At 41.0% G+C, this 16,475-nt stretch overlaps 1 protein-coding gene across 1 annotated transcript; it reads left to right on the plus strand.

Annotated features, from left to right (window-relative positions):
- Nucleotides 1-226: 226 nt before the first annotated feature.
- Nucleotides 227-5,043, plus strand: FOPNL (FGFR1OP N-terminal like; the record flags this gene model as incomplete). Its single annotated transcript, XM_010285390.1, has 4 exons — nucleotides 227-424; nucleotides 1,647-1,731; nucleotides 2,572-2,711; nucleotides 4,967-5,043. Coding segments are annotated over 4 exons (500 nt in total), but the record flags the coding sequence as incomplete, so codon positions are not given.
- Between the last annotated feature and the right edge of the window lie 11,432 nt (nucleotides 5,044-16,475).

Raw genomic sequence — 16,475 nt, forward strand, 5'->3', positions numbered from 1 at the left:
AACGTCCCTGAGCCTCCACGCAAGCACTCGGCCCTTGTTCTTGATCTTTAAGGCTTAATTTTTATCTGTAACGTTCCTAGTGCTGTTACCTACTGGCATATACACGGGTGCAGATATCTTATCTTTATTTCACTGTGAATATGTTGAAATTATGTTTGTGTTGTGGATGATAAATGCTGCTTGAATACGTTTGGCTTTATATTAACAGATCTTTTTATGGTAATAGTTTTAAAGGACACACTGGAAAAAAGAGGTGCTCTTGGACAAATAAAAGCAAGGATCAGAGCTGAAGTTTTTAATGCGCTGGATGACCAAAGTGAACCACGGCCACCACTGTCTCATGAAAATCTCTTAATCAACGAACTAATTCGTGAATACCTGGAATATAACAAATATAAGTACACAGCATCTGTTTTAACTTCAGGTATTGGGACAGAGTTGTTCTTGTCATCACTGTATTAATAGACACCATTTGGTTGAGTACTTCCACTGATACTGTGAAATTAGTAAGTGGTACTGAGCTGCACAATCTTGTCTTCCCTTGGAAATAAATTAAACACAAATACCATCTCCACAGCTTTATTTGCAACATTAAGCCAAGTCATATCATTAGTTTTCAAGAAAACTTACTCTGTTCCTTATGCTTGAGGTAAGTGCTTTGACAGAGGAGTTGATGCAAGAGCAAGAAAACTTGCTAGTAGCCTGCAAAATCAAAATACCTTTCCTGAAATGTCTGCTTTTGTTTTGGAAAGTGGTTAACAATATTTTTAAAGCATATATCACATTTTTATCTCATTGGCATTTGGGTGAAAAAATAGAAGTGAAAGTGAAATAGAAGTGAAAAAATAGAAATCCTGCAAATGGAACAAAATTTTTTTGTGGAATAATTTAAATGAAAGTAATATGTACATGAAGTAGTTGATAGTCTGAATTACAGAAATCTGGCAGTTCGTGCACATAAGCTGTATCAGAAATGTGGCTAGATGTCCTCAGCCTAAATAACAAAAAATAATATAAAGAAGGTCCTTTTCTTTTAGCAGCTGCAGTTAAGCATTACTTACTGGCTGTGCTAAAATACCAATATTTGATAGCTTTTTAGACTACAACATCTAAATGGTAGATGTAATTTATACTGTACTGCATTCACTTATTTTTGCAGCTATTGCTAACTTGTATTTGAGATTTGAAGTTCTGTAGTTGTGCTTAGACACAGTAATTACATTTGCTATTTAATAATTTGATATATTTCACTATTAGAGTCACAAAGGTTCATCTCAAGAAAAGGGAATGGAGACAGTCTGTATAGTAGTTAATGTATGGAATGTGTTTGATAACGGTACCTCTTTAGAGAAAGAATGTTTTGCCTGATAAATTTATCTTTATATTGTAAGACTTCTCTAATATTTTTCTTAGATTCCTTTAGAGTGAAGATAAAAACTGTAATATGCCATTGTAAATTATGAGTATGAAGTACTAATGTTTTAAGTGAGTTCCCTGGAATTACAATATACTGTTAGATATTAATAGTCTAAAAGGGAGGTGCATGCTCTCATTCTCTTTTGAAGTCTCCTGAGCAGTCTTTAAAAGTTAATGGGTGATGTTTTTCTTACCAGTCTTAAGAATTTTGGGGAAATCTCTTTTTCCAGAGTCTGGCCAGCCTGAAGTGCCCTTGGATAGACAGTTTCTTGCCAAAGAGCTGCACATAGTTGAAGATGCAAATGGAAAATCAGTGTAAGGAGTGATTTTGGAATGCACAGTATATTCTGCTCTGCATATGTGTTTCTCTTTAGTGTTACTCTAGGTCACATATAAATGTTCTCACCAATTGAAATCTGACTAGATCACATGCCTGCTCTGACATGCTGGATTCAAATTCACAATGTCAAACATGGGGCCATTTTCAAATCTTTAATTCTATCTACTCTGTAGCATTCTCCAGTATAGATAGTATACTTGCACACCAAAACAGAAGTCTTTCACCAGTACATAACCATCTTCCTTACAGTCAGAAGTAGAGAACAGATATACTCTTTGCATGTCAGTGAGTTGCTTTGTAGAGCAATAAAAAGATTATTGTACCCTGAGATTAGATATAAATTCACAGTGCTCTGATAAAATGCATTAATGAGCTAAGGTACTGAAGCCGGTTTAAACATGTTCAGCATTCTCTGTAGCTTGTGCTTAGGAAGAATCAAGTTTGGGATGTGCGGTGGTGGACTGGGCTATAGCCTGCCAAAGTCTGATGCTTTGTACTGCACGAGTGAGAACGTGGATCTGTGTTCTTGTGCTACGCATGCTACAGTTCTTCACCTACAGGGCATCTGGAGTTTAGTTGTGAGTGTCTTACTGTGAGCTTTTTAGGGCAGTGTTGGTGTTGAGGGTGGATTTAGGTCTGTGCTTATTTATGTAATGACACTTGGCATATTGTATTTTAAATAATTACTCTAAAGACATCTGTATATGTTCTAGAAGTAAACATTAAGGTCTAAGAAGTTCTGAGGAAAGGGTGATTTTTTAATGCTCAGTATTTCATAGACTTCATAGACTGCTTTTGTTATTTCTTTTAAGCAGACCTCTCTTATATGGAATTATCTCTCATTTCTTATATGGTGGTAGAGAAGAAAGTACCCAGAATACACTTCCAAAAGTGTCTTCGCTAAATTATCCAAAGCAAAACCTTGGCAAGCCGCCTACTGAGAGAAATCAAAAAGGTGGGTGTAGGTATGGGGTAATTTTTGCAGAACTTTTATTTGTGACTAGATTTTCTATATGATACGTATCTTATAACAGCATAAACATGCAGATGGACACAGCGTACCTCCTCTAGGCAAGAAACGCTTTGAACCTACACCTCTTCTGTAAGAAGAATTCTTCAGCAAAATGGTCTTTATACCTCAAAAATACCATTAAGCTCTGTGACCAAACCATACTTGTTGCTCATGTAATTCATTTAAGAAGGGTCCTACTATATCCAGCTCAAGATAAGACCCAGCCATGATTTCTAAAACAACCAGTCTATGTGCCTTTGTTTAAATAAGTGACTAACGTACACCAACTCTTGGGCCTGCTTCTCTCTGCCGGTATGTTAATGGGGCAGCATATATGGCATACAAATGTGATTGTCCTCAGAAGTGCTTGGCTGGCCTTCAAATGTTTCAGTACTAGAACCTTCTCTCTCATATGGGAATGTATTTTATTTATAAAGCAGACATTTTTAAAAATTGCAGACAGCCAAATTTATATAATTTCTCAACAGTGCAAGGTACTGTGAAGCTCCTGCTACCTTGTGGTAGCTGTAGCTACTTGCTAGTTACTAGAGGAAAGGGGGAAAATAACTAATTGTTTAGCTTTATTCTCTTAAGGCTTTTGGACTGTTAAAAACTGAAAACATTTAAATTGGACAGCTGTGCTGTTCTGATTATTTTTACTGCTCTGCAGTTACTGGTAAAGACCAGCAAATACTAATATCCTAATTCTCAGTATCAGAAAGGTCATCCACCAATTGCTTAACGATTTTCCTAAAAAGTTAAACTGGTCAAATTGTACTCCCTTATACTATTACAAATCTGGAATGGGTCAGCTAGAGACAGTCTTTATTATATTGGCAATGTAATACAAGAATTTAACAAATTCTCAGTAAAGTATGTTAAATACTGGGTGTATCTGTTTCTCATCTGTTCTAACTTACCTAATTTCTGTAGAAAGTTCTTTAACTCTTTAGCTGTCAATTTTGTATATGGGCATAAAGCTTTTCTGAGGACATAATTCACATCCCATTGAATCCGAAGCTTAAGGTCTGAGTCTACTGCTCTATAGTGGAGCACTGCTAAATCTTATTTTCCTTTTCTGGCCTGCTTGTTGACTGGTTATAATTCACACTGCCTAAGCTGCAGAATGAAAGGGATCATTGGTCCAGTTTTTTCCTTCAAAAAGTCTGCTTGGCATATTACTTCACTTTCTACCATAAGAATGTAGTACTACTGTGTTAGTACTATCAACTACTTCTTTTGTATCCAAACATTTGAAAAATATGAGGCCCAAGATATTATTGACGTCTAAAAAGTGTGAGGGAAGTACTAAACACCTTTTCTTAACAGTTAATTCATTGAGACAATGTTGTTTCCCTTCTGCCAGAAGAGGGGGCTGAAGAAGGAAAATTTCAATACCAAAACTGCTGTAAATGATCTCTTTGCTAGAAAATAATTACTCCTATCAGAAATTTCTCCGTTTTTAAAAACAAATTCAGTGTATAGAATAATTGTTTTTAACGTATAACTTTGTACCTTAGTTCTGAAATTGCCTCTGTGCAGGGTCACCTTGCCCTGTTGACTCCAATATAATTTCACGTGGGCATTAATTGGTTAGAGTTTGTTACAAAACTCAGGATTAATCATAAGACGTGACAGCACGTTACTTTTTGAAATAAACAAAAATATAACAGTTTTAAGGCTTTTAACCTTTAAGTAATTGTAGTCTGAAATTACCTTCTGCGTGTGTTTGTGGAATATGTCAGTGGAGACCTAAAGGCAGTGGGTTTAAAATCCTAATTATCTAGCTATTTAAATTAGGCTGCATATTAAGGTAATCAAGTCCATTCATAAACTCAACTCTCCAAGTCTCATATTTTAACATCTAACTTGCTTTTCATATTAGAAATTATCTTACTTATTTAGTTGAATGACTCTTCCAATAAACTGGTATACAGACTGGGAATCCTGATAAACCGTGTGGAATCTGGTGTTTCTGTTAGTTTGTTCACTATAGCTGAACTGAAGTTGTCTGAAATCTAATCTTTAGTAATGCAAAGCTCTTACCTCATACAGTTGCATGAAAAATTATATTTGTAAAATTGCCTGAATTTCCTGTGATGATAGTCTGTATCAATGTTGATAATAGTGGAAAATAACGCTTACACCTTTGGATCTCCAGATGTGTTAGAATATTTATGTCTGTGCTTTGTTGGCAGATAGAATTCCTGAACCAGGAAGGATGGCTGGCACGAGTATCGAAGAGCCCCTTGTTTTACGAAGTATAAACAAATGATACCTTTCATATGCTAGTTTCTCATGTGAAGTTCTGTAAGAGTTAATTTAGGAAATTCTTCTTTGCATAATTTTCCCCAGTATGTCCAGTGGGACCATTTCAGCTTGTTAGATCTACCCATGAGACAGGTCATGCTTATTGTCAATGAAACAGATGTTAGCAAAGGCTCTCTTCCTCCAATGCTGATAGAAGGAAAACTCTATATGAAGTCAGATTAGTGAAGCCTGTGTCTAGAATTGGGCCTGAAAATACTGGTTTTACTTTGCGAAAATTTATCAGGTAACTTATAATTTCTGCACTTTCCTTATTATTTTATGTTTTTGTGTGACTTTCCGGTGTTTTTTGGAATAAAATTTTTCAGTTTTATTCTGTGGGGTATTTTGAAAGTGTTCAAACTAAGCATTTTAATCCTTCTTTAAGAAGAAGCTCCTGCTACTTTCAGCTACATATGGGAAAATAAATTGGAATAGAAAATTAAATTGCTTTAGAGGAATAGTTGTTTTTAATTCTCCGGAAATGAGGACTATATTTATCTTCATGCCAGCAAACAAATGATGGTAAGTCTTTTCCATCTGGAGTTGCTATAAATTGTACGGTGTAACACTGAGTATATGGGAGGGAGAGGAACTTCTGTTTTTTTCCCAAACGACATGAAACTCAAAGTCTGGCAAAACTAAAAATAAAGTTGATAGTAGATTACTGATTCCCAGAACTTCTTTTAGCTGATGTATTTACATGTTTTGAAGTGGTAATTTATTTTAAAAGCCAAATTTGTAGGGGTACATCAAAAAATAACAGGTTAGCTATTTCTTTCTACTCATTTAACAAAATGTATAGCTGTTAATGTTTCCAGTGGAACTGAGAGGAGTTTTGTATAAATAAATTTTTAGGGTTGCATTCTTAAAAATCGTAATTGTTAGATAAACGGTACAATAAGTGGGGGGAAAAAAGAGAGGAGGAGAACATGCAGCTTGTGAATTTAAGTGAAAGAACCATAAGTTGTACAGACTGCAAAGTTTTGTCTTAATCTTTATTTTACTCAGCATTACAGGTATTTTTTTATTTTGATAAGCAGCCTAGCCTCTAACGTGAAATTGCGGAGAACAGCTATGGGTTGAAAGGGGGAGTTGTATTTATTCCATTTGAAGCCTCAGCAGTGAGCTCATCCCCTTCGTGTGACTGGCAATGCTGCCAGCTCCCCAGTTGCTGGTTTATAGGTATCTCAGGACTGTTTCCAGGAGGAGAGGACATGTGTTTGCAAATATACCTCAGTCAAATCCATCTTTAAGTCATTCGTAGCTTTGCATCAATTATAATTGACCGTTGGGTCAAGAAAGCAGATTTAACCATTTGCTCTGTGCTACCACCACTGCCAGGTTCGACTACTTGGCTGAAGAGCCACCCATGTAAAACCTACCACCATGGGATTCTGCCTCATTACTGGGGTCTTTCCTGCCACAGTAATGCGAGTATTCACAATCACAGATCTCTCAAGTCCTCTGTCTAAAAATACAGTGGAAAACTGGTCTTCTAAGCTGTTACTTGGTAATTACCTTCATTTTGGAATGAGCTGAAAGTGCCTCTATGGAAAGTTGCAAAAAAATGGACTTTTGAACAATGCAGATATAATTGTTCTGGCCACAGAGATCGCTGAATCTTTAGCTTTGGTTTTCCAGAGGTTAAATGCTAAACCCCTCTTTCTCCATAAACCAGTGGGTCAAATTGTTACGTATATTTGGAATATGAATTGTCTTTTCAAGGGCAAGGAAAGAGGCTCTGGGAAACACCGAAGCTCTAACCTTCCATGCAACGCAAACCTTCTGGTATAACCAAAGCCACTGTGTCTGCTTTCTGTCTTCCCAGCGTGTATCATACAGAAGCTGCCCAGGTGTCATGGAGCTCCCTGGAAAATGGATTTTTAGTGGTAGAAATTAAATACAATTTTTGTTCTAGTTGAAGAAGGGAAAGGGATGATTGGTACTTGCCCTTTCCCAACCATACAGCTCAGCAGGCTCATGTTCACAGCCATGAAAGCAGAGGCTGTTACAAGGTGTCCTTCACTGACCTTGAGGTAAAGGTGTGTATCTGAAATCAGAGGAGAAATCCGTTTAAGACAGAGGGAATCTCAGGACTATTTTCTTCTTGTCAGGATCCTGCACCCGGTCAGTAGGTGCAAGCTGGCCCGTTTGCTCCTGGTGCAAGATGCATTTCATCTAATTCTCTAATGCACTCCCAGTACAGATTTGGGGTTTTGGAACAATCTCTTGTTTCAAAGTATAGTCATTTTACAAGCAAATTAGAATCAAATTGAAGTGTATTTCCAGTGATGTTTATTTGTACAACAGAGCTTTGAAACATGTCTATGAAAATACACTGGTCTAATCACGTTATTAATGGTCTAGCATTTATCCTGACAGTATATGAAATATGAGCATCTTTCAAGATGCAGACTTGTAGCCAGCCCTGTGAATGTCGGACTGCCTTACTTGTTAATGGATGAAGAGGAATTGCAAAGCCTGTATAATAGGGCTGCACTTTCAAAAAATCATTCCTTAAAAGTTTAAGCTAGGCGAGGTCAGTATTTAGATGAAAATGATTCACAATCCTAGTCTTAAGTTCAGGTTTTAGATGAAATTGCCACCTAGGTGAGCATGCACAAAAATTATTTTCTCAAATAATTTAAGAAGCTTGATCTAGCTTAATTACAGACTGTGGTGTCTTGCATTAACTGCCCTTATTCTTTCTACTAACATCAGAAAATAATAAAAAAAAGACAAGCATGCTAGAAATTTGGGGGTTTTAATGAGAAAAATGCACTTCTGAATTTTAGTGGAGATAGATAGAACACTGAGACTGTTACAGAGGGAATTATGTTATGAGAGGCTCTGTTCTTTGCCTAAGCGTGGTATCACAAATGAAGGTGACAAGGAGCCGGTGAAGTTTGGTATGGATATCAGATCTAAAGCACTCTGGAAGAACTTAACCCATGAGTTTAAAAAAAAAAAAAAAATCTGTAACACCAAATTTTTGCTCTCCCCTAGAATCAGAGGAAACTATGTTTATAGACTCCACAGCATCAGTGCTGTTTCAGAGGTATTAGTTTCTGTCATGCACAGGGGATTTTTTTTTTCCTCTGCACTTTATCAACACGCTCCAGGGAGTGGGTTACGCTTTCCTTCCTGAGCAGCCTTTGTATCAAGCTGAATCTTGGTGTCAGTTATCAGTTTTCCGGAGGGGCAATTATCAATGGGTGATTATGTTTCGGAAAAGAAACCCCAAAATACTTGTTCACACTTGCAAAGACACCCTTTCAGTAGCAGCTGGTGTCCGATTCAGAATTGACCTGCGTGCTTCACATACTTCACTTGACCTGCAGCCATCATTAAGCACAAAGCTTAGCATTACATAGTTGGTGACTACTTTACCTTGTCAGACTACTCTCATGATTAATTGTTGTAGTCTGGACACAGGCTGTCCCTCCTGTTGCAAAAGCACAGTTCAACACAGGTGGTAACTCACCGATCACACTTCTCAGTTCCAATTACATATGTCAGCTTAAAGAAACTTGGCTGGTAAACTCAGGTAAAAACATTTTTAAACAAAAATATCACTAACCTGACACACATTGTTTAACAGACTAACATCATCTGTGCTTTTCTTTTTTTGCCTCCATTGTATTCAGGTTACACCATGGTAAGGCAGCTGAAAGTTCATTTCTTTCCTTCTTGAGTCCTCGTCATCATTTAACCAGGACAATCCTCTCTTCTTTTTCCAACTCCAAAGTACAATATTTACAGTGCAAATTCAGCATGGAGATAATTTTAAGGGCAGGCTGCTCAATACTTTATTTTTTCTAGAAAAGTAATTAAAACAAATAAATCAGGGAAGCTACATAAAGCTTATTTGTTGTCACAAAGTCGTCGTCCACTGGGAATCCACAGCTTTCACTTCAAGGAAACTTTGGGTTAAAAAAAATAAATACCACAACATTTAGGAAAGTTCAACCAGGCTATTATATTGCATATTCTTATGTTAACTTTTAAGTGAGGGTTGGAAGCCACGCTTACACTTACCAGTTCCTGCCCCACATGGCTGCAACCATTTCAGATCCAGCAGTAGTATTTTTTTTTTAGACTTTCCAGCTCCGTTTAATGTTACATCATATATCACCCTCCACCGCTGCCTCTGTTAAATACACTACTCTGGCAGCAAGCCTGCATGTGTACATGCAGCGGTTTGCAAACCAGCTGGAATAATTTCCACTCCTTTTTAAGCTACTATTAAAATGTGCCTGGTTTTGTGAAACAGCGGCATGGGTTTAAAAGGAACTTCTTAGGATAACTTTGATGACTGTTAAAGTGATCACACTTTTCAAAGGATCCCCTTGCATTTCATTATTTTATATTCATTATATTTCTATTTAAAAGCTAAGTTTGTAACTGAGAAACTAAAAAAAATAATAATAGGGTGAACTACCCAGTGAGGAGCTTTCTGCTAACAAGGGCAAGTTTCTTGGATTTACGTCCTGGCAATCATTTCCCCTGGCTTTGCTCCAACAGTCACACGTGCACAAGTCTCATACAACACTGCTGCCTTTCGGATCCCGGGAGGGCTTTGCATGGCTGTGCAGCAGCCCCGCACCTCAGCAGACACTGACCCTCCGTCTGGAAGGACAGGCTGCAACCGCCGGGACCGTGCGACTGTTGGCAAATCTGGTCTTCTCCAGCTAAGGGCTGAACACGAGTCCTTATGTGGTATTTCTGAAATGTTGCAGGAAAGAAACTGTGATGCTCTTCCCCTCTCTCCTGTTTACCCAGATTTCTTCACCGCTGGCCAGAGCTAGAAGAAGGGTCTACAGGTCTGTCCTACCTGCAAGCACTGGTACTTCGGCCCTGTGACAGCAGAGGTTTTCAGCCCGGCCTCCCCTCATAGGTATTTTTTTAGGATGCCAAGACCAATATGACCCTCATCCATCTTCCCCAGGAGGTTTTATTTTCCAGAGAAGACAGGGCTGTTGATGTCAAGAGAAATTATTTCACCCAGGACTGTGCTCTGATCTTTTGGGTATACACCATATTTAGTCTGTTGCTGAGAGGGGGTTGTTTCGGTATTTTGTATTTGGCATGTTGATGGGAATTCCTAGAGGATCCTAGCTTTCCCTTTTTGGGATGTCTCCATCCACAGGTCTTGCTGCACAAGGCTGTTGGCTACTAGCAGGGGAAGGAGGGGGGACAGCCAGGGACCGAAGGTTGGGGGGGGCATGAGGAAGGTTTGACGAGGACCAGATCACTCCCTAACCCCTGCAGGTCTGGCTCCCAGCACCCTGTCCTCCTCTCCCCCCCAGCGCACGGTGCCTGCCGCCTGTTCTTTCCACTGCATCCCGGGGACTGTTCCCCCCCAGCCATTTATCACTTCTCTTCTTCCTTTTATAGACAGAGGGAGGTATTTCCTATGTATGAAAAAGTATTTACAGTCCTTTCTCAAGAGCCGAGCTGCGCACCAGATCGCAAGAGAAACTTTGGCAAATCTGCTGGGGAGGTGGGAAACGACCCTCTTGTTCCTCAGGGGCAAAGGAGGCTTAAACCAGCCCCAGGCTCCAAAAGTCACATAAACGCACGGAGAACCAGAGCAACCTCCACCCACACATCCCTGCTGTGTTAGGGATAACCCTCCTCTCCCCAGCAGCCTCTGAACGCAGGGACTTATCTTGGCTCCAAGAAAACACACTGACAGCGGGTGGGAAACCTCCTGTGCCACGCGGGACCGCGATCTGCCCTTTGTCCTTCTCCTGGGCAGGGGCCACGAGGGGCGAGGATGCTGCCAAGGCAGGAAGGAGATAAAGGTCCACTTGCTTGGCCAAGCGGTTTCACGCTAGGAAAAAGCAAAACCTCTGAACTTGTGAGTTAGGGGCACCCATTTTAAGTTAGGGGCACCCCTTTCACGCCTTCCCAAAAGCTAGAACCAACCCACTTCCCTAAAGAGCGGCCCGGGGCAGGGGCAGCCGCCCGGGTTTAGGCCCTGCTGGGAATGAGGCCCTTGGCTCAGGCCGTCTGTTTTAACCCAGGTACCGAGAGGATTTTCCAGCAGGACGTGGTTTCCAGGGCCCCTCCCCACTGACAGGATTCTCCTCCTCTATATAGGGAGGCTGCAAAGGCAGCAAGGACTTGGACTGTCCCGGCTGGTGGCTGTACAGGTTCCCGACTCTCCAACTCACTCTCTGCTCCCCGAATTGGACACCTGTAAGTACCGCAGGGGCTGGAGATCACTGCTGGGACGGGGCGGGGGGCTCGCCGCGCTTTGGGATGGAGCAGTTTGGCCAGCTAACTATCACACCTCTTGGCAAACGCGTTCGGTGAATTAACCTGCAGATAGCGTACTAATTAGAAATAGGAACGGACCTATCGGACACGCTCAAGTGGTTTACCCCAATTTGCGTATTATGATTGGGTTCTGTTTAAAACGCGTTAGAGACCACGCACGTTTGAAAGCAGGCACAGATGTTCTAGCTTGTTCCTCAGTCACTTCTAACACCGCTATTGCGGAATCGAGCCTTAGAGACACTGGCTGCAGAGCACGAGCTGCGCTCCAAGCCGGCGGCAACGCATCCCGCAAAGTGCTGTGCACCACCGGATGGTGGCAGGTACCCGCTGCAATTAACCGTCATACGCGCATTCAGTAATGAGGAAACCTGGTAGCCTGAGCTGCTGCTGATCTTTAAGTATTCCGACTTTTTCAGTGCCAATAAAAGGAACTTGGTGCACTTCCTATGCTGTTTAAATACACCAAGTAAAATAGTTTGTCGGTTACTTGTTCTTTAAGCAGGAAAAATGCTTAAAAATTAGAAGAAGAAATGGAAACATTTTTACAAAAATGCCTTAGCATTACACATGCTTGTTTTCAATATGCTGGGAATAAAGTTTAGGCAAAACTAATCTGATAATTCACTGAACTACACCAATTCAAGTAATTTCAAACGTGACATGCCTTTTTTTAAAGGGGAAAAAAATAAAGCAACAAGCTTCTACCTTTAACAAAATAGCGTCAGTAGATAAAGAGGACAGCAGATGGCAGTGCAGAAAGCAGCTTCAGTCACCCCAGACCTTCACTGGCTTTTTTTTCCACACACACATACATATACGTATGTGTCTAGGTACACGTATATAACTGTTGATATGTATTTGAGAGGTGTATGTGTGTGTGCATAATTAAGCAGCAATAGGAGGTATTTTAAATATAAGGGAAGTCGGAAGGTTTGTCATTATCATCTAATACATACGTCTCAATAAAATCTTTTCTAAAGTGCACTTGTTCAAGACCGAGCCCACCTTCCTTCTCGCAAAGCTCCGCGGCTTGTGGCGAGGCGCTGCGCGCAGACTGCCTTGCCGAACTCCCCGAGCTCGCAGTTCCCTCGCGCCACTTAACCCAGAGGCTAAAACGACCAACCCCGAGAGCAAAGCGCTCGATTAAGTGGTCACTTCAGTACATGATACTCCTCTGGCTGTATCCGCTTAGATGTAAACAGTGATTTTTATTATCTCATCTGCAATTGGCACGCTAGTCCCTAAAAGGTATTTGTTTTGAATTTGTTATCATTACATTTTTGCGGCGCAGCTAGTATCGAGAAGAACATCGCCATATATGGTAGCATGCATCGATGTATGCGGAGGATCCCGACTCTTTATAATTCACCGAGACTTATTAGTTGCAAAATTGTTGGCTTCTCTTTTAAGTATGTTAATTTTAGAAGAAGCCGAGAGCTAGAGCTAGCTTGCCAACTAGTGCAAAGTCGAGTTAAAATATGGATTATTTATGAATTCTAATTAACATGCAGAATCTGATTTACTTAATAGAATGACATTTGGAATAGCTGGTATTTTCCAGATAAAGTGAATCTATCCCCACATGATACAACTGAAGTCTTTTTTCCTACTTTTCTAATTTTTACAGTTTAAAACACAGGTAATAACCTGGGCCAATTTCTCTGGAGTATTAAAAGAGCTATCAAGTGTTTAATCAGAGTTATGTAGTGATTTGCATTAACGGAGGTGCGAAGATCTGACAGGCGACCAAGGCACTTACAGACAATTTGATTTATGTACATGGAGAATGCCTTAAAAAAACCAACCAACAAAAAACCCCAGCCCTGTGAAATTACTGAAAGCGTTCTTTCCCTCTTCCATGGTTGAACAACCATAGGCCAGTACTGATGATACCTCCATGTTCAGATGAAAATGTCCATGATGAGCGCAAACATTTGAGAGGTGGTCCCAGTGACCAGCGGGGAGAGGTGAAAGGCCCGGAGGGACCTGTAGCAGTGCTCGTGGCAAAGCTAACTCTGCTGGGCAACCAGTTCCCAAATGAAGATCACAAGATTAGGGTTCACCCCTAGATTTTCTTTTTTTCCAAGCAATGCTCAGTTAGGTAATTCAGTTAAGTACTGGAAAAGTAAGAGCTAATCAACCTGGAAAGAACATAGTCAAAAACTACTGTAGCCCAAGAAACACAGTTTGAGTCAAGCAGCAGGTTACTGCTACACTCTTCCATCAGAAACCACTTATGAAAGCAGGACTTTGTTCCTGAAAATAATTCACATACTTGGTTATATGTACCTCTGTTCTAATAATTATTCCCTGTATGGCTGTGATAAGCTTTTACACTGACAGGCACATCCTGCAGAGGAAGGGAGAAGTGTCCTTTATCTTCTCATTAGGAGAAAAACAGTCCCTCCAAGCTCTGACACAGGAGGCAATTCTGCTTGGCCAATAACCTTTTAATTAAAATGCACTTCCTGGATATATTTATACTTTGTCCTTGGAATAATATACTCAGGATAAACTGATTGTAAAGACAGCATTCAACTTCTGTCACTGACATGATAAGAGAAAAGCCAGTGAAGATCAGCCAGCTATATCTGCAGTGGGACAGCAGGAGGAATAAAAAGCAAGCTGTAGAAGTATGCATGCCCATGGGTATGTGCACATTTGGGGTTTAGACAAGTGTAACAGATGGATCCAGTTCGATGTAATCTGGCACATTTCTAAGGCAAGAAACTTCTTATCAGTAATATTTTTGTGATTACTCCTCCCTTTTCCTCCTCCCTTCCTCAGGATAGCTCATGCCTGAGTATAAAAGTATTTACTCTTGTATGTGATTTGGGTCATCATCTACTAAAAAAATCGATAAGATCCTCTTGCACAGATAAGATATTGGTCTCCATTCCTCTCAGCCAGCCCTGCGGATGAAGCCCAGCAACAGGCTAAGGGGTAAATTTTGCCTTCTCAGGAAATGTCCTCAATAGGCAGTAATGAATCTTCCCCCTTGGCCCATTTCCCTAATATTAATCATATGCTGGATGATAGTGCAGTTCAGTCTCGATCAGAGAGGGATCAGAACGTTTACAGCCAATTATCAATCGGAAAGCTTCAGCAGCTCATTAGTTCCGTGCACAGCACCTCACTAGAACAGATCTAGTTGAGTTGTGGAGCTCATCTTCTACCCCATTCATTCAGAAACCTTTCTATAATATTAATTGATTAATATTCATAATCTACAAAACTATTAATATTCATTAATCCACACTTCATAACTGCATTTTTTTTTACTACAGTGGTACTCAGCTGCTACTCAAACTTTATCCTCAGATTCCAGAGGATTAGTTGTGAAAAGTTCTTTTTACACAAACCCATGTTTTCTCCTCACTGTGTTTCAGAAGAGTTATGAGATCCAGCTCAGACTGTCTATTTCTTCTATTTCCCTATTTCTTGCAGGGGGTCTATACTTACCATGTTTAAACTAGTCAAACATAGTGCTTAGATCTAGGGGTTAAAAAACTTTTATTTCCAAGCTCTGCAGTTCATGCCACTTCCTACACCTTCCAACCTCACCTCGCTTTCAAAAAGACTGAGTTTAAATAAGAAGGTGCACAAAGTTTTATTATTTATGTAATGGGATACGGACAGACCAGCTTCATGCTGTAGGCTGTGGAAGACGTTTTTGACTTAGCATGTAACAAGGAAAGGAACTTCCCCTTAGTCCTTGGGCAACAAAACAGCAAAGAACTTTTGGGTTGTCCCACTGGTGACATGCTTTGTAGCAAGGTCAACTGTTTTATCTTCGTTTGGGGTTTTGAGGTAGATGGTCGGGATGATTCGGCAGTTTGATTTCTACCATCATCTTTGTGGGCAGCCTCAAAATAGCGGGAATGGACTCTGAAACGCGACTTTGCAGTTCAGTCTAATATTTGGTGTTTCTGACAGCAATACCAGATCCCTATTGATTTGAACGTGCTGTCACTCGGCACTTAGCCATGGGCAGCACACTCCAACTTTTCCGATGCTTCAAGATGACCATATAGCTCTCTCTTCTGGGCCTAAGACGGACTGAAATCCTGCCACTCCATTGCTGCAGCAGTTCCCCCCATGCCGCTGGGACAGTGGGGCAGAGGAGGTGCCTTGCCCATTGCTACCACAGTGGGAGGAGAGAGGCCGTAACAGGCCCCTGCTGCTCCCCAAGCCCCTGCTCCTGGAGCCGCAGCCCTGGCGACGGGGCAGCACTCCCTGCGTTCCCCTGCCCGGCCGGCTTCACCCTGCGGCCGCCAGCTGGAAAGCTCAGCTGGAGAGAATACCATCTCCATTATTGGAACTGTGCGGCTCTACCAGCCCTCTTGGCAACGAGGGAACATTTTCTGCCTTAATCCGCACAGAGGTCAAATAGTTTCCTCTTGTAGCTCTCTTCGAAGGATCCCCTGGGAGCGAGCGAAGGGCCACATCCTACAGAGCTCCCTCGCAGAGCCGCGATGGCGGTGAACGCTGCGCACGGCCGGCGGCGATGCGCGGAGCCACGCTGTGAGGGTCTCCCTCCCGTTCACCCGCGTGGACAGCCTGGGTGAATTTTCCTATGGGGGATTTCCAGGCAAGGCTGGTGGTTCTAGAACGAGCACATTTAGAAGAAAACCGTTCTTTTATTTTTTTAGATGAGAGAATCGTCAAGGGAGTTTAAGGAGCTAGGGCACCTAATTTCCCCTGAATTTCAGTGGGAAATCTAACTCTCTTAGGCGCCTCTAAAATCCTCATTTTGTTTTTAAGCTTTATATCACCTTCTGCATGATCCATGCTTCTCTCTCAGACCCCTCACACAGTCTGGCCTTGGAAAAAAACATTAATCTATGGGAAGGCTTCAGGGACAAATATTTGGAAACTAATCTCTGATACTCCCAGAGCACAGGGTGTCCATTTGGCTACATACCACAGAGCTTGGTCTTTACAAATACTGATCTGCTTATGGGTTGACTGCTGACATCTTTAGCAGTCAGTTCTCCAAACTCCCTCAAGATTCATGTTTGTTTGAATACTGTAAATATTAAATTCATTCTCAGTAAGGAAATGAGACCACCTCTGTGTCCTGGAGATGTTTTTCCTGGGCACACGCTCTTC

This window comes from Phaethon lepturus, unplaced genomic scaffold (assembly GCF_000687285.1).
Source record: "Phaethon lepturus isolate BGI_N335 unplaced genomic scaffold, ASM68728v1 scaffold11444, whole genome shotgun sequence".
Taxonomy (NCBI): Eukaryota; Metazoa; Chordata; class Aves; order Phaethontiformes; family Phaethontidae; genus Phaethon; species Phaethon lepturus.